Source organism: Dipodomys ordii, unplaced genomic scaffold (assembly GCF_000151885.1).
Source record: "Dipodomys ordii isolate 6190 unplaced genomic scaffold, Dord_2.0 Scaffold103, whole genome shotgun sequence".
Taxonomy (NCBI): domain Eukaryota; kingdom Metazoa; phylum Chordata; class Mammalia; order Rodentia; family Heteromyidae; genus Dipodomys; species Dipodomys ordii.
The window spans coordinates 2,274,515-2,301,254 of NW_012267319.1; the positions used below are offsets into that span (position 1 = coordinate 2,274,515).

The 26,740-nt window shown below is 57.8% G+C and overlaps 1 protein-coding gene across 5 annotated transcripts in view; it reads left to right on the forward strand.

Moving 5' to 3' along the window:
- Nucleotides 1–26,026, forward strand: part of Pde9a (phosphodiesterase 9A) — a 60,178-nt gene extending 34,152 nt beyond the window's left edge. For 3 of the 5 annotated variants that reach the window (XM_013027382.1, XM_013027384.1, XM_013027385.1), the window contains 15 exons: nt 1,397–1,451; nt 2,107–2,177; nt 6,379–6,463; nt 9,736–9,817; nt 11,706–11,780; nt 15,330–15,416; nt 15,900–16,004; nt 16,320–16,402; nt 17,377–17,533; nt 17,815–17,928; nt 22,393–22,497; nt 22,935–23,063; nt 24,039–24,134; nt 24,422–24,539; nt 25,740–26,026. In XM_013027382.1, coding sequence (XP_012882836.1) covers nt 1,397–1,451; nt 2,107–2,177; nt 6,379–6,463; nt 9,736–9,817; nt 11,706–11,780; nt 15,330–15,416; nt 15,900–16,004; nt 16,320–16,402; nt 17,377–17,533; nt 17,815–17,928; nt 22,393–22,497; nt 22,935–23,063; nt 24,039–24,134; nt 24,422–24,523 — 1,346 coding nt within the window. In that variant the 3' untranslated portion in view covers nt 24,524–24,539; nt 25,740–26,026. The remainder of the gene's footprint in view (nt 1–1,396; nt 1,452–2,106; nt 2,178–6,378; nt 6,464–9,735; nt 9,818–11,705; nt 11,781–15,329; nt 15,417–15,899; nt 16,005–16,319; nt 16,403–17,376; nt 17,534–17,814; nt 17,929–22,392; nt 22,498–22,934; nt 23,064–24,038; nt 24,135–24,421; nt 24,540–25,739) is intronic. The other 2 variants (XM_013027383.1, XM_013027386.1) reach the window with 2 other exon arrangements.
- Nucleotides 26,027–26,740: the final 714 nt, after the last annotated feature.

Here is a 26,740-nt window from a genome sequence, read left to right on the forward strand (position 1 = left end):
GACTAGCCCCGGGTTCTCGCTCTCTCTTTATCTACCGAGAAGAGCAAAAATCCCCCTGCTCTTGTCGCGGATTCCCCTTTTACCTGGGAACTTACCCCCGCTCTTGTCACGGATTCCCCTTTACCTGGGAACTTACCGGTGCACCACCCTGACTGCAGAGAGTTCTGAGTCCTCATTGGGGTTATGGCTGAGTCCCCGTACGGGCCACCACCTGTCACGACCGCCTCGACCAGCAAGGAAGACGCGACACCGAGCTCTTCTCTCTGCAGTTTGTTCAGGACCTTTGAGCAATCTTCTGACCCCAACCCCGGGGAGAATTCCCCACAGCCTTAAGTACCCGCTGGGTAGCCAACCCTGATACGCCACGTGGGAACCACCAATTAGGTCCAGGTGCGCGGAAGCAAGCCAGATTCTATACCTTAGCCATATAAGGAGTTGTTTACCACAGAGAGCACTCGCCATTGGGAAGGCGGAGGGCGGAAGCTGGCGCCATCTTCCAGGTGTGGCTGCACGCAGCTCTCTACACTGGCCTCTACCGCTTGAGTCACGCCTCCCTTTCTGGCACTTTTGGCAGTTGATTGATAAGAGTCTCACAGACTTTTTTGCCTGGACTGGCTTTGAACCAAGATCCTCAGATCTCAGCCTTCTGAAAATGTAGGATTAGAGGCGTGAGCCACCAGTGCCCGGCTCTCTTTTTTTTCTTTCTACAAAATGAATATTGTCCAATATAGAAAATTCAGAAGATATTGGGAAGCAAAAACTAAAAATTTATTTTAGAGTATGTTCTCTCCTGCGTTTTCAAAAATGGAATCCCTCTGTCCACTCCTTTCTTCGAGAGGCAGGGTCTTCTGTGCGTCTGGAGCTTCCAGTGTGGATCAGTTTCAGGGCGTTGCTGCACAGAATGGGGTCCCCTGCATGGGGCTGGCCAGGAATACAGGAAAGGGGCAGGTTACAGTCAGCCTGGGACCTGAGGCCTTGTAAAACCAGCCCCAGCCCAGTTTTACAGGCCAGACAGCCGGGGACCCAGCCCACTCCGCCCGCCCACTTCCTCCCTGCGGGCCGTCATGAGACCCCTGTGGTTTTACTCAGGACCTGCCTTGAACCCGCTTCATCTCCGTCATTACCCCATGAAATGAGCGCTCAGGAAAAGCACCCCCCGTTAGAGACCCCAGGCCTGCTTGCTTTCCTAACTGTGCCAGTGCCCCGAGAACACAGGGCCAGGACACTGCGGAAGGTCTACTGTTAGCAGCCAGGGGGGAACAGAGACCACCCCAGGTCCCGGGAGGCCCTGGCAGTGCCTGCCCCCCCCCGCGACCCCCCACGCCTGCCCCGCCCCCCCGCCCCCCCAGCACACCCCACACCCCTGCGCTATCTGTCTTTCTTCCTTGGTTTGTAGAGCGAGAAGAGCTAACCCAGGGCGTGCTGGCCCAGGTGGCGGAGCAGCTCTCCAGGTACTGCGTCCTCTCAGCGCCCGGCCTGGCCCCGTGGGCATGGATCTCCGTGCAGACGCAGCCCCGGCTGCCGGGCCCCTCCTGTGATTCCGTAACCAAGCTGGCTGGGTTCACCCAACCCAGCACCTTGTCCCAGAGACCCATCTGGCATCATTGTCAGGATGGGAGCGCCGGGCCCAGGGACTTTGTCTTGAGAGACCCAGAGCCCACCACAGAGCTTGGCACCATTTTAAAAACAAGCTTCCCCGCTGACCGCCTGCCCATGGAGAGGCTTCTTTTCCATTCCAAGTCACCCTGCCAGTCCACATCACTGGCTGGTCCCTCCGTGGCCTCCCCCTCCCGCTTGGTTCTCACGGCGAATGGCCTGTAGCCCCTGAGGGCCCCAAAGCCAGCCGTGCCCGCTCAGCCAGGCTGCCCCAGGGTGAACCTGGGACTTGGTGTCCTCCCGCGGGAGGCCCACTGCCCTGGTCACAGGATGGGATGTCCCCCAAGTCTGGCTGGGGACACTGAGCCCCTTAGAGCTGCCCCACCAGCCTCGGTCCCCACCCTCTCCCGGCCTGCGCAGGGACTCGCCCAGGGCGTGGAGTCACAGTCATCTTTGAAGGTTTTATGGGCTATAGTCTGTCTTTCTTTTTTTTTTTTCTTTTCTCCCTAGAGCATTTAAAATCAATGAACTGAAAGCGGAAGTTGCAAATCACCTGGCGGTGCTGGAGAAACGGGTAGAATGTGAGTGACTTTTTTCTTTGCTGCTTATGTGTCCTTTAATCCCCGGGGAACCATGAAGACAAGGTGCATGCTGCGGGGTGCAGCCCCTGCTGTGCGCGAGGTGTTTGGGAAACATCTTTCCCCTCAGCCAGGGCTCAGGCAGGTCTCAGCCTTGCAATGCGCAAGGCAGAAGAGCCCGCCGGGAAAGCCCAAGGTGAGCCTCTGCTGGCCCGTCCACCTCTTCCTGGATCCACATCGAAACCTGGGACTGGGCCATATCTTGGACTGTGTCTGCAGCATGCTTAGCTCTTGGTTTCCAGTCACCCCATGAGGAAAGTAGAAAAACCATACCGAGCAAGAGAGGGTGGGTTCCACTCTATGGGGTCACCAGAAAGCCCAGATTCTGGGAGGAATGCAGCCTCCCATCCCTCGTGCCTCCCCCCCCCCAGTCACCCCCCTCCCCTCGCCATAATCGGAGGGCTGTGGTTTGGACTCCACCAGCCTGCATCCCACCGGTGCACCGCAGCAGCAGGATTGTCGCGGTCCAGGTGGAGGATGGTCCATAATTCCCACCGTTCTTTTTTGTGCCGGTACTGGGATTTGAACTCGGCCTCGACACTGCCCCTTCCAGCGTCTTTGCTGAGGCTAATGCTCTATCACTTGAGCCAAGTTCCCCTTCTGGCTTTTTGCCAGCTGATTGGATGTATGAGTCACTTGGATTTGTCTTCCCGGGCTGGCACCAAACCTCGATCTTCATATTGTAGCTCCTGAGTGGCTAGGATTTCAAGTGTGACCCCACAACCCTGCTTTGGCACCTTATTTATGAACTCAGTCTGAGTGGAAAAAAAAAATCAAACAGGAGGCCATTAAGCATCAGGTATCCACCCTTCTCCAAAAAAAAAAATCTGGATGATCTATCCTTGTAAGATGGCTGATCGTCATTTTTTTTATATCTTGTTCTAATTATAATTTTTCAAGAAAGGAAACTTGGAAGCCTGGAAGTCCTGATTCAGGTTACTCATTTGCAGTGAGGCTTTTAGGCTTTTCAAAGTGTGTCAAGTTGTTTCAGACTTATTGGATTATTCAGTTGTGATGACATTTTTGTTTTCCCTCTGGATGAAGCCATTCAGCAATTAGACAAAAAACTCACCCTGGGAGCGGTGTCGGCCACTCCTCAGGAAAAGTCAGTCCCTGCTCTGCACACCAGCAAGAGAGCAGCTCCTGGGCACCAGGGCACAAGGCTGGCAGAGAGCAGGGGTGACGGGTCAAGGTCAGCCCAAGCAGAATGACTTTTGTGGGACTCTCATCTCAAATAGTTGTGGCTGCAGTTGCATACAACTGGCATCCCAGTGACATGGGTGCACAAGTTGGGATGGCAGCCCGGGCTGGCCAAGGAGTAAAGCAAGGCCTGGCCTCAAAAATAATGGAAGCAAACAGAAAGGACTGGAGGTGTGGCTCAAGGGGTTGAGCCCCTGCCGAGCAAGCATGAGGCCCTAAAAGAAGGAGCCTACTGAGAGAGTGCTTGACTGTCACGCATGAGGCCCTGCGTTTAATTCCTTGGTATCACATACACACAAAAAAATTAATTTTAGCGCCGATGGCTCACGCCTGTCCTCCTAGCTACTCAGGAGGCTGAGATCTGAGGATTGCGGTTCAAAGCCAGCCCAGACAGGAAAGTCCGTGGGACTCTGAACCACCAGAAAACCAGAAGTGGTGCTGTGGCTTAAGCAGTAGAGTGCTCGCCTTGAGCTGAAGAGCACAGGGACAGCGCCCAGGTCCAGAGTTCAAGCCCCACGACCAACAAAAAAAAAAAAAAAAATAGAGCTTCTCTGGGACTCCTTCATGGCATGAATTAAAAGAAATAAACTGGCAGTCTTGAGCAGAAAAGGATTTTGCCAAGGATTCTGGGCAGCGCCCGCCTGCTCTCGGGAGAGCTCAGTGCCATGTGCAAAGCCTGGACTGTGCCGATCCAATGCTGCACGGCCGAGGGTGCCGGGCCTGGGCACCGCCGTGAGGCTCCGCTGCTCCCGCGCTCCAGCCCGGGGTCCTCAGCCCTCGCGTTCCTGCCGCTGCAGCATGCCTCGAGCTGCTGCTTCCTGTCTCTGGCTGCAGATGCGAAGCCTGGGCACACTGTGCCAGGTGCCAGACCTCAGCTGCAAGGGAAACCTGGGAGCCGGCCTGGGTTCCTCTCCATGACGGCAACAAAGCACCACAGCCTGGGTGGCTGCAGCAGCAAAAAGGCATTTCCACAGCGCTGGAGGTAGGAGGTTCAAAACAAGGAGCCTCTCGCGGGCATCTGATGATTCTGAGAATGCCACATCAACACAGCCAGCCTCTGCTGTGACTGCCCCCAGCCCCCACCGTCACGGGGCCCACCTGGGACTGTCACATCTCCCCTGCCCATCTCTCGAGAACACACATGGGTCTCTGAATCCAGATGGCCTCAGCTCAGCTTCTCTAACCGATTGTCTACAACGGATCTTTCTCCACCTGGAGTCACATTCTCAGTGTTGCAGGAGGTTAAGATGTGAGCACAAGGCTGGTGCAGGTGATCAAGGTTCAAACCCAGCCTGGAAAGGAAAGTCCACGAGACTCTTATCTCCAGTTAAGCACCCAAAAGTCTGGAAGTGGAGCTGTGGCTCAAGTGGCAGAGCTCAGATGTGTGCACTACAGATGACGTATGCACAGTTTGGCCCACGCAATGAGTACCCAGCTTTTCCAACTTCCTGGTGGGAGCCAAGCACCACGGAGCAGGAAATTCTCCAACCCTGGGAAAGGATTGCAGCCATAGGAGGTTTGGAAGTGAGGTGTCAGCAGGCCTGACCTCTGGAGGCGAGGCAAGGCGTGCGACTCAGCCATCCTGGTGGGCAGGCGCGCCTCCCTCCCCGAGGGACGCTGTTTGCTCGGGCCCCTGGCTCCTCTCCTGCATTTCTGGGTGGCCACTCCCCAGGCTGAGGGGCTGCTTCTCCATGGCTGAGGATGCCCCCGTCTCTGAATTTGATCTCAACCAAACCACACACACGCATCAAGTGTAACCACAGGCCCAGGATGGCAGGCACAGCTACCCTGTTGGGACACACACGCCCACCTCTCCCCACATCTGTCCACCTTCCAGAACTTTCTGTCGCTCGAGCATCAACAAGATCAAGCTGTAGGAGTCTTGCTGTAAATGTTAACTGCCCCCTGTGGCAAGCGCAAGTCCCTGAAGGCTCCCTGACCCCCCCCCCCGCCTTCCTTTCGGAAGCCAGACCTGGAGCGGCAAATTGCCAGGAAGAACCCCATGGCAAAGGAGCAGTGACTGATCAGGCAGCCAAAAAGCGTGCCCAGCTCCTGTGCGCCCTCCACTGGCCGCCAGGACCGCTAGCGCCCTGGTTGCAGCCACACACACCAGCCTGACATTCAGTGCGCATGCTTCTGTCCATCCTTGAAAAGGAGAGAAGTTTCCCTGCCCAGGACCAGGGCTGGATGCATGCCTTAGGGCACAATAGGCAGTGTCCCTGAGAAGGTGTGCCCACTCGCCCCCACCATGGAAAGCCCATGGGGGGGCGCCACAGGCTTCCCCTGCCACTCTGAGGGGGGAGACCTTAGGAACCTGGGAGGTCCCGAGGCAGGCGCTGCTTTTCCTTTGGAAAGCTACGTTTATTCCCAGCAGTTCTGCAGAGCCAGGCTTGATGGGAAGGAGTGGGGTGACTTCGTGGGGGGGGTGCATCCTTTTGCATGCATAAAAACTGAGGTGTGCTGATAAAACACCAGGCTAATCTTCCTCTTCCTGAGAGCGTCGCAGGCTTCCGGGCCATACCTGCGGCCTGTCTGCTGCCGCAGTCCCCGGAGCCGGCTGCACTTCGCAGCGGGACCCGGGACTGCAGTAGCGCCCAGCTCTGCTCATCCTCAACCCTGCCTGTTTGTTTTCGTATCTGCTCTGGGGGCCTCTAAGAGCTTTGTATTTCGATGGGATTTTAATCCTTGCTGGGGAAGCTTGGTTTTTTAGGCACTAGGGCTACATTTTCCCCCTTTTCTGTTGGAGATAAAAGACTCGGGCCTTCCCCTGGCACCGACACATGGGGGAGGGGCTCCTCTCTGACTGCAGCTGTGTGCCACACGTGGGGGCCGAGTTGCTGAGCTGGGGGTGAGACGCACAGCCGCACCGGCCACGGTGGGAAGGTCTGCGCTCCTCCCCTCTCACCCACAATAACCCTGCTGTGATGTGTCTCTTTGTCACCAGTGGAAGGACTTAAAGTAGTGGAGATCGAGAAATGCAAGAGTGACATTAAAAAGATGAGGGAGGAACTGGCCGCCAGAAGCAACAGGTAAGGTCTGCGCCGGGAGAGCCAGAGCCGCCGGGCGTGGGAGGGCTCCCACAGAAACCAGCAAGCAGGGGGCCGGGGCCTTCACACCCCAATCTGCTGCCAGTGGGGGGGGGGTGGCAGGGCTGTTGAGAGGAGCTTTGTAATCCTGAGGCTGTCCAGTTGGCGTTGATGGCTGAGGAAGGCTCTGGAGAGGAGCGCACGGCACACGGGGTAATGTGTGTGTTGTAACCCATCAGCCTGAAGGAACTTGATGCCGTTTGTAAAGAAAACGAACAGTGAGCAGACAAAAGCATCTGGCAGACAGGATGAGCCTCCTATTCCCAGGACTCTGAATAGAGAGCATTGGTCTGTCTGTCCATCTGCCCATCTGACTTGGCAGGGAAGAGAGGCCGAGTCTCTGGGCTGAAGCTTGTTAAGCTGGAGCTTTCTCTGCACAGTGAAGAGAAGGGGGAGGGGCGGCTCCTTCCCTCTTAGGGGAGCAGAGTGCACTAGGTGAGGGTGAGCCTGGCTCTGTACGCACACGGTGGCTGCTGAACCTGAAATACCATGAGCCCACGTCAGCAGGAGCCCACTGATGTCCGCAGGGACAGCAGAGGTCATGAGGCCTGGCCCACCAGCTCCGGCAGCCTCTCCTCTCCTGAGACTCAGGCTTCTCAGAACTGTCCCCCAAGGGGGAAGAGGCTCGATGGCAGGTCCACTGGGGAACCCAGCGCCACGGGGGGGGGGGGCAGAGTGGGGCGTGGCATGCGCCAGCTTCTCCGGGCTGGGAAGGCTGCAGGATCACGGGTGCTGACGGAGGGCTCTAGAGGTCTGTGATCTCCACGCGCATCCCAGACAAATGGCCTTGACCGTGGACCGAGCCCCAGGGGAGGGGAGGCAGGAAGCCCAGGAAATGAAGGGGAAAATGGGCTCCAAATGGAATGAAAAGCAAAGGCACCCTGCCAGCTGCTCTGCTAGCTGGAGGATGCTTGTTCCCATGGCAACAGGACTCTGGGGGCGGGGCCACTGGCCAACGCAGGTCAGCAGCCCATCTGTGCCCAGGGCCTCTGTGTACCAAGGAGGAGCTGGACTCCAGCGGTCAGGCATCCTGCCTCAGGGTTTCATGACCCCCAGGGGAATACGGGAGACACAGAGACAGCACTGTGCACATGTTTGTACAAACAAGGTTCAAAGCAGAAAGGAAATCATAGTGCAGTTATCCAAACTGCACAGACCAAGTTCCTGAGTGCTCAGAAATGTGCCCGGAGTGGTGGTGGAAACGGCTGTTTGGTACACTCGGTGGCTTTGAGTCTTTTGTTATTACTGTTTTGCTAAATCTATTAGAATCCCTTCTGCACAGCAAACTGTCATAGCGATCCTGGTGATATTCACAGTGTAGCGCTGGGATGGAGAGCAGCAATACTGAAAGCTTCTGTTTAGGAAATAAATATGCTTGTTCTTCTGAGTTTGAAAGTAGTGTCAGCTCCTGGTGCAACTTCCAGACTACCAGATGGGGGTGGGGTGTCACCCGCGATGGCACTGGCCAGCGATGCCCCGTTTAAACGGGACACACGGCCAAATGTTTCCTGGCGTGCACATATCCGGTTGTTTAGAATGACGAAGTGTTGTCTTGTCATCCTTTTCCCACTCCTAGCATCAAGCAGTGGATTCGCTTTGAACCAACATTCAGCACTTTGACTTTTCCCCCATGAGGCCCAGCTCAGCCCCCTTCGCCCACCAATGTGTTCTTCATCCTGGTAGCTTATCAGCTTTTCTGCTCGGCCCTGCAGTTCAGACCGAGTGTGACCTCTTCCTTGTCCCTGTCTCTTCACATCGCTTGGCTTTCCGCCACTCCCTTCCCTCCCTGGCGGCACAGGGTCCCACCTCTGCCACCCGGGTGGCTCCTGCACTTCCCGTGAGGAGCGTGCACAGGGGTGAATTCTGCACTTCCCGTGAGGAGCGTGCACCCGGGTGAATTCTGCACTTCCCGTGAGGAGCGTGCACAGGGGTGAATTCTACACTTCCCGTGAGGAGCGTGCACAGGGGTGGCTCCTGCACTTCCCGTGAGGAGCGTGCACAGGGGTGAATTCTGCACTTCCCGTGAGGAGCGTGCACAGGGGTGAATTCTGCACTTCCCGTGAGGAGCGTGCACCCGGGTGGCTCCTGCACTTCCTGTGAGGAGCGTGCACAGGGGTGGCTCCTGCACTTCCCGTGAGGAGCGTGCACAGGGGTGAATTCTGCACTTCCTGTGAGGAGCGTGCACAGGGGTGAATTCTGCACTTCCCGTGAGGAGCGTGCACAGGGGTGAATTCTGCACTTCCCGTAAGGAGCGTGCACAGGGGTGAATTCTGCACTTCCCGTGAGGAGCGTGCACAGGGGTGAATTCTGCACTTCCCATGAGGAGCGTGCACAGGGGTGAATTCTGCACTTCCCGTGAGGAGCGTGCACAGAGCTTTTTGCCTGAGTGTCACTCTTTCCCCGGGGTAGCCACATGGCCTTCTCTGTGGCTCTTACTGCATGGTCCTAAATGAATGTTCCAGAAGGTGGGACTTTACTCCCAGATCAGCTTCTGCTGCATTTTGCTCACTGCTGTGCTGGTCCCTGTCAACTGCCCCCCTGTATGGTAGACCCCAAATGAGCCAGGGTGTCCCTCCTCCCCAGCCAGGCCATACCCGGGGGCGGGGGGGCATGCCTCCTCCTGCCTCCCGGGGAAATTCATCCTCACACAGCCTCCCAGGGCAGCCTTCCAGAATAATCCTGCAGGCTAGCTGGCTCAAAACCACATCTGTCTCCTCTGTTCAGAGATGAGAGAGCTTGATGCTAAGTGGAGAAGAAAGCAGATAGAAAATCCATCTGGGGAGCTTGGGAACACTGCAAAAGTCCCCCAGGAGCAGGGCACAGGCGCCGCATGCTCCAGCCATGTCTTGGAGTCCCGCACAAAGCTTTCAGTGCATCGGAAAGCAGAGCTAGGCTGGGCACTGGAGGCTCATTCCTGTTATCCTAGCTACTCCAGAGACTAAGATCTGAGGATTGTAGTTCAAAGCCAGCCTGGGCAGAAAAATCTGTGAGACTCTCATCTCCAATTAACCACCCAATGGAGCTGTGGCTCAAGTGGTAGAGTGCCAGTCTGGGGCAGTGGGGGCAGGGCTGTGCAGGGCAGCCTTGCCCACTCGCTCTCCAGGCCCAGCAGGGCTACTGGGGCTGTGGGTCTGGCCCCGTGTTCTGTCTGCTCTCCCTCTGCTGGCTTCCTGTGTGCCAGTGAATGCCAAAGCTAATCTCCTTTTTCTCTGTAGGACCAGCTGCCCCTGTAAGTACAGTTTTTTCGATAACAACAAAAAGTTGAAACCTCGGCGCGATGTCCCCGCTTATCCCAAGGTGAGATGAAATTCTGGCTGGGGTTCAAGTCTGGCTCTGGGTCTCAGTGCCCAGGTGCCACATGGCGGGCGGGCGGGCCCCTCGCCGCTCTACACAGGGCCTCCGTCCCTGCTGGGCAGAGGCAGGACAGTCTAAGGCAGAACATTATTCTCCTTGACGTTTGTTTAGCAAAAGTGATTCCAGGCGTACTTTACTTTGTGAGATTATAGCATACCTACCCTCCCCCCCCCCAAAGGACAGCCTGCAGGTCTGCTAACCGACTCTGTTTGCACTCAAGTGTTAGCTGAAACAACTTTAAAGCTTCAAAAATCTTCATTGGATCCCTGGCCCTGAATAATAGTTTAGGTGGAAAGTGCTTCCTGCCCCCCCTCCCTCCTGGGGCTGGAGCTTGGGCTGGGCTCTGCCCTGAGTCTCTGTGCTCCAGTCTAGCACTTTGCTACTTGAGCCACACCCCACTTCTGGCTTTTTCTAAGTACTTAATTGGAGATGAGAGTCTCATGGACTTTCCTGCCCAGGCTGGCTTCCAGCCATGATCCTCAGATCTCAGCCTCCCGAGTAACAAGGATGACACCTGCTTTTGCACAGGTTTCCTCCGCTCTGAGAGAAGCTGGTTCTTAGTCATGGCCATGCCTGGTTTGAGGTCATTTCAAACAAAAGAGGTCACCATCAGCCAGGCACCAGGATCTCACACCTGTAATCCTACTCAGGAGGCTGAGATCTGAGGATTTGGGTGAGATTCGTATCTAGGAAAAAGCTTGAAGTAGAATATGGCCAACATGGTAGAGTGCCAGCCTTGAATGAAAAAGCTAAGCAAGAGCAAGGCCTGGGTTGATGCCCCAGCACCATTCACACACGGAGATGATCATCGTCACAGCGGCCTAAGTGGAGCGTCGGTAAGGCAGAGCCACGGCGGAGGGGCAGAGCGGCCTGCAGCTCCTCCTGCCTGCTGGGCAGAGCCTCCGAGGGCTTCACCCTGGTTCCCGTGTGCCCATTAGTTCGTACCTAGCTCCATGGGTTCCATGCAGTGTGTAGGCGTTGCTCAGGCCTTCCCACGAAGACCAAGGTCTGTCTCCACAGGAAAGTGGATCTGGTCGCTCCTCACACTGTCTCCCCTCCCCCGGGAGTCAAGTCACAAACCAGGCACAGCCCAGACCCAGAACACACAGGCCAGCCCTGTGTGCGGGGCCCCATGGAAGACCATAGCACATGCCAAGCGCTCTGCTGCCTTGTGTCCTAGCCTCGATCCTGCAGTTCCCTGATCTTGGTGGTACCCGCCTGGGAGCCCTGGCTGTCGGAGTGTGTGGTTAGCTCCCAGCTACACCCAGGGACGCTTCCCAGAAGGAGCAGCTCAAAATAGCTTCTTAGCCACATTTGAATTTATGCTGTGTGAATTTTTCCCTTGGTGTCACTTTGCTGTAGTTTTTATTGGTGAACATGTTGAGATCTGATTTACACATCTCTGGCTCCTCCTCTAAGATGCAGAGTAATGAGAATTTTAACAAATGTATACAGTCATGAAATTTCTGCACAATCACCATAGGGAAAATTGCCACCGGAAGTGGAGCCCTGGCTCGAATGATAGAGCACTAGTCTTGAGCAAGAAAGCTCAGGGACAGTGCCCAGACCCAGTTCAGACCCCAGAACTGGCACGTGTGCATGCATGCGCACACACGCGCACACACAAAATGGAGAACATTTCTATCACCCCTGAACACCCCATTGTACCTCTTGAGCCCTGCCCTTGACCGCCGGATGGCATTCCACCAGAAGGCCGCCCGCGTCTGTGCGGTGTCTGTGGAGGGGCGAGAGGGAGGAGAAGGCGCTCATGCTGGGCATCTGACACCAGGGCCCACAGGGTCTGAGCAGCATGGCCTCCTCTTCTTCCTAGTACTTGCTCTCTCCGGAGACCATCGAAGCCCTGCGGAAGCCCACCTTTGACGTCTGGCTTTGGGAGCCCAACGAGGTAAGAGACCAGCCTTCAGAGCCAGGGTGGCAGCACTGTAGACCCTTGGAGCCATCCCCAGGGCTCCTTCTCTCTACTTTCTTCTGTCCTTTTGAAGGGCAGCGGGAAGAGGGGGGAGCTTTGACCTCCAGGTTTAAGTTCAAAGTGACATTTCACAGGAGGACCAGGAGAAAAGAGCCCAGGGCAGGAAGGGCTCCCCAAGTCCAGCTGGTCCCAGGGACAGGGGGTCCCCCACCATGGGAGTCATGGTGGCACCAAATACCCGAGGGCTGCAGCCCACAGCCAGGCACTGAGCCCACAGAGGAGCCCCTGGCAAGGGGAGTGGCTTCTGCCCGGGGCATTGGCTGCGGCCTGAAGACTCTGGCTGCGGCCTGGCTGGCTCACCTGCGCCCCGCCCTGAAGACTCTGGCTGCGGCCTGGCCCGCTCATTTGACTGGTTGCAAGGCATCTCTTCAGATTTCCTCATTTGCTGAGGAACACAGGAATTTTTGTTCGTTCGTTTGGATCTATTCATCAGCGATCAGCTATAATCCCGCCTTCTCCTCCACCAAGAAGAGGAAAAAAATTCCCTCATCAGCCTCCGGCTCCACTCTGTTCACTCCGCCAGAATCTGCGGGGCATGGCTTCCCCCGCAGTGGGGAGACGCCGGCAGCCCCCTGACGAGCTCGGCGGCTGCAGCCTGCAGAAGACAGTGCTTCACCCTGTTAGGGTCTGGGATGCAAGCTGGGCACGGGTGGCTTGTGCCTGTCATCCTAGCAGCTCAGGAGGCTGAGATCTGAGGATCATGGTTCAAAGCCAGCCCAGGCAGCTAAGTCTGAGACACACTTATCTCCAATCAATCACAGAAAAAGCTGGGCGTGGCGTTGTGACTCAAGTGGTAGAAAGCTAGCCTTGCCTTGAGAAAAAGCTCAGGGACAGCATCCAGTCTGGAGTTCAAGGCCCAGGACCTGCAAAAAAAGAATCTGGGACACAAGATGGCCAGTACACATCGCTGCCTCTGTGGGGTCTCCCACACAGGAACAGCCTTGGCGTGGCCAGAAAAGCAGAGCCCCCGCCTCAGCCCCCTCACCTCAGTTCACCCCAGTAGAGCAGCAAACACACCAGGGATCCGTGGAGAGTCTCTCCCCAGCTCTGAGTGTGCGGCCTGAGGACGGGGATCCGAAGAGCTGGAGACAGTTATGGGCACCGCCATCAGAACATCTGTGAGGCCCAGGGCAGGGGGCAGGGAGCCAGAGGCCAAGCTTGGAAGAAAAATGGCAGTGCAGCTCCAAGACTGGACAGAACCAGTCTGTAGAGAAGAGCGCCTCACAGACAGCTGGCGGGTCCCACGCCAGCACCAGCAGGCGGGCCGCACGGCTTCCCCCCGGTCCTCCAGGAACATCACCATGCCCAGAGTCATCTGGCTTTCTGCCTGCAGGGAGTAAGAAGAGTCAGGGCCCCCGGTGCGCACAGCTACACGGAAACTGACCCTCAACTCAGCTCTGAAACCTGACTTGCCGTTCTGAGCCCAATGCTGCCCGGGCGGAAGAGGCCCCGCTGGGCCGCGTGGCTCCCCATGCGCAGGGTGGATTCGCAGCGCTCCGGGCAGCCCAGCCCTGCGGCTTTTGCCAAGGAGCCTGAGAAGGTGCTTCCAGAAGTAGCTGCCCAGGGGTGACAGGCAGAGAGGCCCAAAGACGGGGGCCATGGCCTCTGTTTGGTCGGCGGATGCCAGGGCTTTGGGAAAGCGCAGAAGCGCAGGGACCCGCTGGGAACTCTGCGGGCGTGGGAGCAGCCGCGCCGCCACCTCCCCCACAGCAGCACAGCAGATGGCTTCGTCTGGCGACTGTCCTCATCTCTTGACTCCCATTTCACAGCAAACATTTCGGCTTCTCAGCGTTGCTGTGAACAGCCTCTGAGCCGCCGGGGGGCGGGGGGGGGGGGAACCTCTCGCCATACTTGAGGCTGGCTCGGGGCAGCCAGGCCCCTGGCCCGATGACCCAGGCACCTGCCACCTCGGAACCAGAACCAGGACCCCGGACACCTGCACGGGGTTCCCTTGGGACCCCATCCCCACAGCCTGGCGCCAGCAGCTTGGCACACATCTGTCTGTCTGGCTAAGAGGAAAGGCCAGCCGGCTGCCCCAGGGCTCTCCCTTCATATGGAACAGCCCGGGCTCCATGGGAGGCACAGAACTCTGCGCTGCTGCAGATGTGGAAGGGTCGGATGGATGAAGTCGCTGGCTGCAGCTGTTTCCGTACGCACAGTGTGTGCGCGCGCAGGGACGGACTTCAGTGGCACACCCAGCCTTTGCTGACACAATGTGACTGTCCTGTCTCAGTCCTGGGGGCTGGAGTCAACAATGGATCCTTCTGGGGCCTCTCTGTGTGTCTCTGCCCCTCTGTCTCTCTCTGGCTTGCAGATGAAGCCAGGCTCCGGCGCACTGCCCTGGGCAGCCCTCAGGGTGTGACCCTGGCCAGGATGCTTTCAGGCAGGGTCGGGCTCTGTCCCCGGGGATGTCTCCATGGCCTCATGGTGCCATCTATAGCAACCCGGGCTCCTCACCCAGGAAGCACTTCTAGAAAGCACAGCCGTGCTGGCTGGCCTCCAGCCCTTATGTCTCATCCCTGGCGTACCAAGTCCATGGCTCTGTTACTGTTTGGGTAAGAAATGGCCTGCAAAAAGACTAAGTCCCCAGCTGGTACCACCGCTGGAGGGGCTCTGGGACCTACAGAGAGCGGGGCGTAGCTGGAGGGAGCAGGTCCCAGGGCGCGCCCTTGGGGGCTGTCTCTTGTCCTGGCCCCTCTCCAGCTCTGCTTCCTGGATATGGGCTGTGAAGGAGTTCTGGCCACCATGCCCTTCTCCCATGATGCCTTTCTTGGCCACATGCCCATCCTGGGTGGAGCCTCCTGGAACCCAGCTTTCGGCTGTTCTCTTGATATTCTGGTCACAGAGACCAGCAGTTGACTATCACAGATCTCCGCGGTGGCAGTGTGCCATCTTCACATGATGTCCTAGAGGACAAGGCCGCTGGCGTGGCTGGGGCATGCTGCCGGCAGAAGCTCGCCCCAGGCTCTGCAGTGACTCTAGGAAACCTTTCTTGTCCCAACAGGGCCTGGAAGGTCATAACTCAAGGCCTGTTCACCGCAGACTAAGGCCAGCAGAGGGTCCCCCGCCCCCTGCGTGGGCACCGTGGACGCGCGTGTTGGCCGGTTGTCCTCACACTGGGGTTGTGTTTCACATGTAGACGTCAATGCGGTCGTCTTAGTGTGGTTGTTTCAGAGTTGAGTTCCGCTTCCCCACAGACTGAGCCCTGTCTCTGGTTGGATTCTCTTGCACGATTGGGCGGCTTGCCTGCCCGCTCCAGCCCCCACCGTCTGGTGTCCCGGGAGGACGCCAGGCCCCCTCTCCATGTCCCCTGGTCTGGCTCTACGCACAGAGCGTCTGGGCTTTCTCTCCCGTGGGAGGCCTGGCCACAGCGTGGGTGCCCTGGTGGCAGCTCCCAGGAGGGACAGCCAGCCTCGCTTCCCTCCGCTCACCCCTGCCCCCTGCCCCCTGCCCCCCTGCCCACAGATGCTGAGCTGCTTGGAGCACATGTACCACGACCTGGGCCTCGTCCGGGACTTCCACATCAACCCTGTCACGCTCCGGCGGTGGCTGGTACGTGTGGGGCTCAGCTTGGTCCTGCAGACGTCCTTGGGCCGGTCCCGCTGGCACTGGGAAGTTCTGAAGGACACGGCCGTCTCGGTCTCCCCATCCCACCCAGAGCAAGGGGGGGAGGGTGCTAAAACAGGAGTGTGTAAGTGGGCAGGAGTGGTGGTGCACAAGGAGGTTGTGTGTTGTTAAGTGTGTCTCTATCAGCAGATCTTATTTTTGAAAACAAGTAGATTATTGTTGAGAGCCAAGTCCTGAGAAGTGCTCACACACGCCTTTTCTGCGGCGGTGGCCCCAGTCCGCACGGGCTGGGGACGCCTCAGTGGCCGCCCTCGGCTTGGCGTGGCGCCACCGCCCGCTCAGGACGTGCACACGCCTTGGGCCTCCGGTTGGGACCGGGGCCTGGCAGGGCATGCTGACCCTCTTGTGGGCCCTGCGGGGCCGGGAGGGCCCCGCATGGGGTGGCTCCCAACCTCTCCTGCCCCGCAGCTGTGTGTGCATGACAACTACCGGGACAATCCCTTCCACAACTTCCGGCACTGCTTCTGCGTGACGCAGATGATGTACAGCATGGTCTGGCTCTGCGGCCTCCAGGTGAGTCCCGCACGCACCCCAGGGGCCTGGTCCTCCGGGGAGGGGATGAGCCTGTCCCGCCGCTGCGGGCGACGGGCTCAGGCTGTCCGGCTGCCTTCCCACACCCATCACCAGCATGGGCATGGGCAGCGTGCTGCCAGGGTAGTGATCCCTGCGCCCTGCTGGCCCTGCGCTGCCCCGGGCGCCCAGGGCCTCTTCCCGCAGCTGGCAGTGCTCACCAGTCACCAGGCTGGAAGGGCCTGCCCTCCCCCTGCCCTCCCCTCCCACCCTCCCAGCAGGAGCAGAAACCCAAGTGCTGCCCCCCCCCCAATGTAGGAGAAACTCTCCCAAATGGACATCCTGGTCCTGATGACCGCAGCCATCTGCCACGATCTGGACCACCCGGGATACAACAACACGTATGTGCACGACGCTCCGCTCCCGCTGCTGCCAGACCTGCAGCCCCGCCCTCTGGCAGGTCCCGGCCGGCACTGTCACCAGAGGTCCCCAGCCCAGAGCACGGCTCCGGCTTTCAGAGCCGTCACACCCTGCAGGCAGCCACCACCCTGGGCATCCTGGCTTCAGGTTCCAACGGCAACACCTGTCCTGTCTCCCAGGGGACGGTGGCCTTCCGTGACTCCTGGTGCTGTCTCCCTGGCCTGTTCCAATGGAACACGCAGAGCTCGAGGGCCCACTGAACCCCAGAAGGGCTCCCAGCCTGCTGGGCAGAGCGCCGCGCCACAGAACCACAGGTCACTGGTTTGCAGTCAGTGACACGTCACCCTCTCTAATGAGTGTGTATGCTCATGCGGTGACTCGCGCACCAGAGCCGGGCCCCCTTCCTCAGAACACAGTGTCCAGAGTACCCCAGGCCGCCGTGCGGGAGGCCGTCCTGGACACCCCCGGGCCCTCCACATGCTTCACAGCTCAGGAGAGCAAAGAGGCCTCACCCCAGCATGGACTCCATAGTACAGCCTCAGCCAGGCCCGCAGCAGGCAGGAAGATCATGAGTTTGAGCTTGGACTTTCTCTCAAAATAAACAATTAAAATATAGGCTGGTTTTTGTCCCCCAAACGGACACTTGGCAGTATCAGCAGGAGCTCGGGTGCCTTCAGGGCACCCCCAGGGAAAGGGCAGAAGTTACAGGTGGGACCCATGAGGGTGAGCTAAAGATCAGGGTGGCGTGCCTGGTCAGGAGCGGCAGCAGAGGTGGGGTCCTGGGAGGCAGACCGCGGGCAGTGACGGACCAGCCCCGTGACGCCTTCCTGCAACCTCTGCAGCAGCCCTCACGCACCTGGGGGTGCGGGCACCCCGTGTGGGGTGCGAGCACCCCGTGTGGGGTGCGGACGCATGACAGGGAGCTCAGCTCTGACCCTGCCCTCCTCCACGCCAGGTACCAGATCAACGCTCGCACAGAGCTGGCCGTGCGCTACAACGACATCTCACCCCTGGAGAACCACCACTGTGCCGTGGCCTTCCAGATCCTGGCGCAGCCCGAGTGCAACATCTTCTCCAGCGTCCCGCCCGAAGGCTTCAGGCAGATCCGGCAGGTGCGTGGAGGGCGGCTGGCTGGGCGGGTGGGCGGGCGGATGGCTGGCTGGGTGCACAGGTGTTACTGTTCACGACACTTCACCAGCCAGCTCCTGCGGGATCCTGGGATGTCCGCGTCATTCGTCCCACGGGCCCTTGGAGGCGGTGAGGTCACCGCACATGGGTGAAGGATGGTCACACAAGCCAAAGCTTGTGCTAAGAACACCGCCAGCCTGTGGGACGAAGGCTGAGGCCATGTTCCCGCTCGCTCGCACACTCACGCGCTGCCTTCTCCATGCAGGGAATGATCGCGCTGATTCTGGCCACTGACATGGCACGCCATGCGGAAATCATGGATTCCTTCAAAGAAAAAATGGAGAACTTTGACTATAGCAACGAGGAGCACATGACCCTGGTGAGCAGCCTCGCTCTGTGTTCCTCATGGGGTGCGCCCAAGTTCCCCGCCCAGCTCAGGCATGAATCCTGCAAGCCAGTGTCAGGCCGGGCCTTGGGATGAGGGCCCACCTCCAGGTCACGATCTCCAGAGCCAGCCTCCCGGAGAGCCCGCTGCAGGACCTGCCCATGCGATCGGCCCAGTGCTTGCCTTCCAAAGAGCAAAGGTGCCAGGTGTGGGGGTGTATGGCTGCCATCCTAGCACTGTGGAAACTGAGGCAGGAAGTCATGTGTTCAAGCCAAGCCTGGGCTACATAGTGAGACTCTGCCTCAAAAAAATAAAAATGCCAAGCCGAGTGCCGGTGGCTCACACCTGTCATCCTAGCTACTCAGGAGGCTGAGATCTGAGGATCACGGTTCAAAGCCAGCCCTGGCAGGAAAGTCCATGAGATTCTTATCTCCAATGAACCACTAGAAAACCCGAAGTGGCGCTGTGACTCAAGTGGTAGAGTGCTCACCTTCAGCTGAAGAGTTGAGGGACAGCGCCCAGGCCCAGAGTTCAAGCCCCACAACTGACCAAAATAAAAAAAGCCAATCATCCCCTTTCTGGCATTCAGAGAGAAGGCAGGTGCTGTGTCTGTTTGCGTTTGGGATGCGTACACTCTGTGTGTGCATGTGCTGGTCCTGGGGCTTGAGCTGAGGCCCTAGACACTGCCACTAAGCTTTTTATGCTCAGGGCAATCTGCACTCTACCACTTGAGCCACAGCTCCACTTCCGGCTTTTTTTGTTAATTGGAGATGAGACTCACACACTTTCCTGCTTAGGCTGTCTTTGAACTGTGATCCACAGATCTCAGCCTCTTGAGTAGCTAGAATTACAGGTGTGAGCCACAGTGCCCAGCTTCTCACTCTTTTATTTTATTTTTTATTTTGTTGGTGGTGGTGGTGGTCATGAGGCTTGAACTCTGGGCCTGGGCGCTGTCCCTCAACTCTTCAGCTCAAGGTGAGCGCTCTACCACTTGAGCCACAGCGCCACTTCGGGTTTTCTGAGTGGTTTATTGGAGATAAAAGTCTCACGTCCTTTTCTGGCCAGGCTGGCTTTGAACTGTCCTTTTCTGGCCAGGCTGGCTTTGAACCATGATCCTCAGATCTCAGCCTCCTGAGTAGCTAGGATGACAGGCGTGAGCCACCGGTGCCTGACTCACTGTTTTTAAATTGTCTCTTTAAACCCAATATCATCACTGTCCTATCTGCTAACAGTAGGTGCCCTGCTCAGATGAGCTGAACTTGCTGTTGCTCATCTGGGTACACTGAGCCTTCATGGATCACTGCTGTGGGGCTGAATGACAGTGAACTCAGATAGGAGCTAACTCAGGGTCAACACAGGCACTGGGGGAGGACGTGTCTCCACGAAGTCAGGAGCTCAGGAGCCTTCCCTTTCCCTAAATTAGAAGTGATGTAATTGGGGCTGGGAAGGTGGCTCAGTGGTAGAGCGCTTGCCTCGCATTCATGAGACCCTGGGTTTGATTCCTCAGCACCACATAAAGCAAAAAGAAAAAAGTCAGAAGTGGTGCTGTGGCTCAAGTGGTAGAGCCTAGCCTTGAGCTGAAGAGCTGAGGGACAGCACCCAGGCCCAGAGTTCAGGCCCCACGACCAGACCCCCCACACACACATACACAAAAGAAGTGATACAATTGTCCCAAGACCTCAGTGAATACGTGAAGCTCTAGACAGCACAAAGGCCAGCATTGTCATGCACACATTCCCATGAGAAAGTCTGATTTATAAGTTAAGTGCCAGAAGAGCCTAACAAGGATGGTTATAGAGGGCTGGAGATGAGGTGCAAGTGGAGAGAAAGGCTCTGAGTTCAAACCCCAGAGACAGATTGATGATGTTGCTGCTGCTGCTGATGATAGCGACGATGGAGGTCAGCTGTTAGGAGAGTGTGAGGCAGGAACGTCGCCGGCATTGCGGCTCTTATGCTCTGGAGTCCTTATTAAGTAAAACCAGGGTGGCTCCAGGCGACTGTGACACCCACAGTCCCTCTGAGAACCAAGAGAACCACTATGTAATTAATGGGCGAGCAGCCAATCCTGCGTGCGGATGTGGACAAGGGGGTGTGGCTGGAAGAGAACAGATTTCCTAGGTCCATTTCTCACAGCAGGAAGTTTAAACTGTACAGGCTGGGTGGCTTCATTCTTTTCTTTTCCTGTAAGTTTCCACTGACTATTTCTGGGCCACCATTGACAACGGGTAACTGAAACCACAGGAAGCAACACGAAGGGTCAGGGGACCACTGTGGCCACATGATCTCGGTGAGGCCTCTGCTCCTGCAAACCCATGGGATGTGAGAGAGGCCACTTCATCCCGTGAGGAAGGGCACCGAGACGAGTCGTTGATGGCAGGAAGAAGGCAGGCTGCGCCCCTCCGCCCAGGCAGCCGAAGGGTCGCGGCGCTGGGCGGGAGGCAGGTAGGGGGACAATCAGGACAGTGAGCCAGACCAAAAGCAGCACCAGTCTTCATGTGCCTGCCCACAGACAGCGTGCACGGGACAGAGGCCCGCCCAGCTTCCCTTCCCCTCCACGAGACGTTGGCGTGCCCGAGCAGGGTGAAGGCAGCTTAACTGGGTCTGTCCCATCCTGAGGCCCCGGGGAGGCTGCTGCTGCCGGTGACCATGTGACTCGGGAGGAGGAGAGTCTGGAGCCACAGCCCCCGGAGGCCAGCCGGGAGCAGCACACCCAGCCTGAGTCGTGTCCCACAGACTGTAGTGTCTGGCTGGCATGGCCTCTGGCATGGGGCAGCTCCCCTGGGAGGCCTGCCAGGCCAAGCTTGTGACGGCCTCTGGCCTGGAGCTGGGCCCTCCGGGAGGAAAGATAGGATCACTGTGCGGGATTGGCTGCAGGCGGGTGGACAGGAGCCACAGGGGCCTCCGGGACCGCAGCGTGAACACACAGATCCACGCAGGCTCCACGCACACAGTGCACTGCTGAACAGAGCAGTGCGGCCACTCCATGCCCCGACCCTCCCACCTGCCCCGAGGAGCCGACAAAACCGGGGCTCTCTGGGCCCAGGCTTCCCCACCTGACCCCACAGGTCCTGGGTGGCCATCACCACCTTCATCCAGGAAGGTGGCCGTTGCTGGTGATGGTCCTTGGTGCCTGGTGCAAGGCCAGGATGTGGGACACTGGCACCCGGGCCAGGCAGAGGTGGTTTCCCACTGGATCATGGGAGGCCTTTCATCAGAATCCCTTGGGTGCCCCAGGCCTGCCCAACACTCATCAAGCAACACCCATCTGGGGTAGTGCCCTAAGAGGCTCTGGGCACAGGACAGCCTGTGGGCACGGTGGCCAGGAAGGCTGGAGGGAGGGGCCCAGGGCAGAGGCTGGAGGCGCTGGCCGGGCGTCCTTGGCTGAGAGATGGATGCTGGGAACCGAGTGCAGGAAACGTCTGTCAGCAGAGAACTGGCGTTTCACCTGACCGACGCCCGGTGTGGGCAGGGCAGGCCTGAGCTGTCCCTTGTGTTCTGTGCTTCTAGGTTGAAATTTCCTTCTTCCTTGCTTATCTGTATATTATTTTTGTTGTTGTCGGTCATGGGACTTAAACTCTGGGCCTGGGCGCTGTCCCTCAGCTCTTCAGCTCAAGGCGAGCGCTCTACCACTTGAGCCACAGCACCACTTTTGGCTTTTTCTGTTTATGTGGTGCTGAGGAATCAAATCCAGGGCTTCATGCATGAGAGGCAAGTGCTCTACCACTGAGCCACCTTCCCAGCCCCTGTATATTGTTGTTTTTTTTTTTAATACTGGGGTTTGAACTCAGATTCCTGAGCTTATTTGGCAAGTAGGTACTCTACTGCTTGAGCCATACTCCCATCCCTTTCTGCCTTAGTGTTTGTTTTGTTTTCTTATTATTGGAGGTTTTTTCAAACAGGGCCCTTCACTTTTTGTCCATTGCCAGCTTTTCACTGGGATCCTTCTAGCCATGCATTCTGAATGCCCGGGAATACACAGTTCTGGCCAGGCGTTCTGAATGCCCAGGAATACACAGTTCTGGCCATGCGTTCTGAACGGCTGGGAATACACAGCTCTAGCCAGGTGTTCTGAAAGGCCGGGAATACACAGTTCACTGCCAGGGTCCCTGTGTCATCAGCTTGGCGACTCTTGGTGCCCTTGTAAAACCCACACTTCTGGACAATGCCTTCTCTATTTTCCCCAAATTTCCAACAAGGAAGAGGTTACTTGTGAATTTGACCATTTGTAGTTGGTATGTGACGCTTTGGGGGTGCGAAGGTCCCCCTCCCCAGGTGAGACTCAAGAAAGGTCCAAGCGGAGTGAGGGAAGGAGGGGGCAGCAGAGCTCAGCCCCCTGGCCAGCATTCTGTCTACCCCTCACCCCACCTGTCTAGCAACTGCAGTCCACCCACACAGCACAGCCTGCCTCTCTGTCCCCCCTGCCCCGCCCCTGCCTGAACGCCCCAACCTCTCTTTCAGCTGAAGATGATCTTAATAAAATGCTGTGACATCTCTAATGAGGTCCGCCCCATGGAGGTTGCAGAGCCATGGGTTGACTGCTTATTAGAAGAGTATTTTATGCAGGTAAGACCCACCCCAAGTCATGCAGCTCCGAGGGTTCCTACTGGCCCCGCCCAGGGCTTGCGTTTGAAAGAGCTGGCAGGCCAGGCAGGCCTGTGGACCCTGCCCGCACGCGCAGCAGGCTCATTTCCTGCTGGTGGAAACGAGCCAGGGCATAGCAGAGAGTGACAGCCACCAGTCCCGGCGACAAACTCGGCAAGTAACTGCCCAAGAGTAGAGAAGTGAGAACGGCGGGGCACGCGGGAGCCCAGGAAGAGTGGGGGGCAGTAGGTCCCTGCCTGTGGCCCCACGGCCCCCGCGGGGGCATGCGTGCGCACTTTGTGCTCAGTGGTCAGCAGCTATTGGGTTGGTGTAGCCTGCCTTTTACCACGGGGGCGCCCGGTCTCCCCAGATGCCGAGGGCGTTTCTGTCTTTACATTGCTGTCCACTGCGTTCCCCAGAGTGACCGCGAGAAGTCAGAAGGCCTCCCCGTGGCCCCGTTCATGGACCGCGACAAAGTGACCAAAGCTACAGCCCAGATCGGGTTCATCAAGTTTGTCCTCATCCCCATGTTTGAAACAGTGGCCAAGGTGAGCGAACAGCGCCCATCCCACAAATACACACGCTTCAGCTGTGTGTTTTACACACCTGTGTCATGCACGCACACATCCATGCCCTGGGCACGTGCTCACAGAACACACAGGAGCCCTGAAGCTGCATCCTCCGCTGCCATGGTGACGGTTGCCCCTCCCGCTGCCTCAGAGCCACACGCAGCCCTGTGCCATGGGTGGACACCCATGTAGCAGCCGGCACCACTCCCAGCCCAAGACCCAATGGGCAGCACCAGCTCTGGTGGCTCCCCTGTCCCTCCTGACCTCATCCCCAAAGCAGCAGCTGGTGGAGATTCTGCACTGAGGAACGGCGGCCCCAGCCTCAGTCTCCCGGCCTCCTCTGCAGCCCCGCCCACCCACTCACTTCCTGCCCTGCTGCTCGCCTCTGGGCCCCAGAGCCCACACCAATCCCCCACATGCTAAACACTCACCCGCTCACCTCCTGCAGAGCCTTCCCCGCCCAGGCCACCAGCCAAGAGACCCCTCACCCCTCTGCCTTGAAATTGCCCATGCTGGCCCTCATCCCCAGGGTGGAGGACGGGAGGGGAGAGGGCCTGGTGAGTTCCTGTGAACAGCCACAGGGGGCCCACAGCCTGGAAATGTGGGTGGGTTTGACCTAGTGCCTTTGCACCCCTGTCTCTTTAGAATTGGGGTGAGTTTAAACTTGGGATCTGGGGCCCGGAGAACCCAGTGGTCTCTTGCCCAGTGCCTTTATTTTTCCAGTTCTGGGGCTTGAACTCAGGGCCTGAGCACTGTCCCTGAGCCTCTCTCTGCTCAAAGCTAGCACTCTACCACTTGAGCCACAGCACCACTTCCAGCTTTTTCTGCATATGTGGTACTGAGGGCTTCATGCATGCTAGGCAAGCACTCTACCCCTGAGCCCCGTTCCCAGCCCCTTGTCCAGTGTCTTAAGAGCAGTGAGCGGATGCTGACGCTCAGGCCGTCCGTCCCCAGCTCTTCCCCGTGGTCAAGGAGCTCATGCTGCAGCCGCTCTGGGAGTCCAGGGATCACTACGAGGAGCTGAAGCAGCTGGACGACAAGGTGACGGAGGTGAGGCAGCCGGGGCGCAGGCCGGGCCACACACGCTGCTAGGGCTTGCCTCCAGAGGGCGCGAGGGTTCGAAGGCAACATCGGAGAGAACCCGAAGTCCGGGCGGTTCTGAGGCCGGCCCCCGCGTGGCCTCCCATGCTGCCATGCTGGCCCTAAGAGAAGCAGCTTTGAACAGAGGTGCAGGGCTGAGCCCCGCTGGCTGCGCCTGAGCTCCCCCAGGGGGTGGGGGGCAGGGGGGGCAGCCACTCCTCCCGGCAGCTGACTCAGGCCTGCTCTGCTCTGTCCAGTTACAGAAAAAAACGGAGAACTTGGCCTTGGAGAATGCTGAAAAATCCAGAGAGAAGAGCAGAGAGGTGAAACACGGCGCCGGCCACGCTCTTCCAAACTGATGTCCCCACGCATCGGGTAATTCAGACTAACAGGTGGCGGGCACGGGGAACAACGGAGAAAGAAGACACGGGAGTCCCAGGGCTCCACCTTACAGAAGCGACTCCAGCCTCAAGGTGGACAGACCTGACCCACACTCAAAGCTCAGTCTGCACAGTGTTTTAAAATAAGTGGAGGGGCTGGGAAGGTGGCTCAGTGGTAGATGCTTGCCTCGCATGCATGAGGTCCTGGATTCAATTCCTCGGCACCACATAAGCAGAAAAAGCTGGAAGTGGCGCTGTGGCTAGAGCGCTAGCCTTGAGCTGAAGAGCTGTGGGACAGCGCCCAGGCCCAGAGTTCAGGCCCCTCGACTGGCAAAAAATAAGTGGAACTTTAGAAAGGACCAGGTAGCTCATCCTTGTAATCCTAGCTGCTCAAGGGACTAAGATCTGAGGATCACAGGTTCAAAGCAATCCAGGCAGAAAAGTCTGTTGAGACTCTTAACCTCCGATGAACTGGCAAAAAGCCAGAAGAGGAATTATGACTCGAGTGGTAGAGAACTAGCCTTGAACAAAAAAAGGCAATAGAATGTGAGGCAGAGTCCAAGCCCCAGTTTGGCATAAAAATTAAAGTATGTGTAACTTTAATTCCTTACATGTAATAAGATTCAGCTCTGAAGAAGAGATGTGTACGTAGCTAACAGAAACCCTTAAAATCAGAATATGCACCACTTAGAAGAGAAAGTCCTTTGTAACTTCGACTGAGGTACTCTGCTTTGCAAAGGCAGTGGCTCAGCACGTGCCGCTGCTCGAGTTCGGCCCTGAGCCCTCCTGGCAGCACCCGTGGCCAGTGCATGCCTGACGGCACCACGCGCCTGCCAGCCTGAGGCTGTCAGATCGCCTGAACCATCCCTTAGCTCCTCCTCTCAGGGCTGGTCTCTGCCACATGAGCCACGTCTGACTTCTTGGTGGTTAATTGGAGATACGTCCCACAGACTTTCCTGCCTCAGCTGGCTTTGCCCATGATTCCTCAGCTCTCAGCCTCCTGAACAGCTGGGATTACAGGCGTGAGCCACTGGTGCCCTGCAGTATCATTTCACTCGAAGTCGGGTCATGTCCTGAGTGGCTCCGAAGCAGCTCACTTTGCCCGCATGGGGTCAGTCTGTGTGGTGCAGAGATGGCTGTGACCCGCCTACGGTGTTCAGTCCCCAGATGACAGACCAGCTCTCTCTACTCACAGCAGACTACGGAAGAAACTAGCAGAGCCGTCACAGGGCCGAGAAGAGCCAACGGAGACCGAGACCTTCTGTGCAGGGAACGGGCTTGGGGAGCCCTCCCCTGGGAACCGGCTCCGGCAGACCTCCTCGGCGGCCGAGGGACGTTCCTCTCCCACCAGGCACCCAACGCCACCGGAGCACGTTTTCTACAGCCGCTTTGGTCACCAATGCAAAGGGTGGGGAGGGAATTCGTGACGTTGTACAGAATTTTTATTTTTCAATTGTCTTCTAAATAATATATTCTTCTACAGAAACGGGTGCTGTACATTTTTCCTGTAGACATGTATCCAGCTGCTTCTGGCACATTCCCACACGGGGCTGGTCGGACGCCAGGCGGACCCACGCAGACCCGTGAACAAACCCGCGTGATGGGATGCCGCGTCGGTGTAAATTCCACATTGAATGTCAGAGCGGTGGCACAGCACAGGGCGCGGGCTTGGCTGCTTCTGTGCTGGAGTTGCAGGCCCTGCAGCGGGCTGAGCAGGATGAGTGTGGGAACTGGGGGGGAGGGGCCCCTGGCCAAGGGGCCACAAAGCTGGGTGCTCCAGATGGGGTTGGGGGCACTTCACATACAGATCCCAAGCCGGACACTGCTGGCTCACGCCTGTGATCCTAGCTACTCGGGAGGCTGAGATCTGAGGCTCCTGGTTCAAATCCAGCCTGGGTAGGGAAGTCCATGAGACTCTTTATCTCCAACTAACCAGTAAAAAGCCAGAGTGGAGCTGTGGCTCAAGCAGTGGAGTGCCAGCCTTGAGTGAAAAAGCTGAGAGAGTATGAAAGGCATGTGCAACGCACACACAGCACACACATGCACAACAGGCCACAGCAATCACAGCAATGCACACACATGCACAACAGGCCACAGCAATGCACACACATGCACAACAGGCCACAGCAATCACAGCAACGCACACACAGCACACACATGCACAACAGGCCACAGCAATCAAAGCAACGCACACAG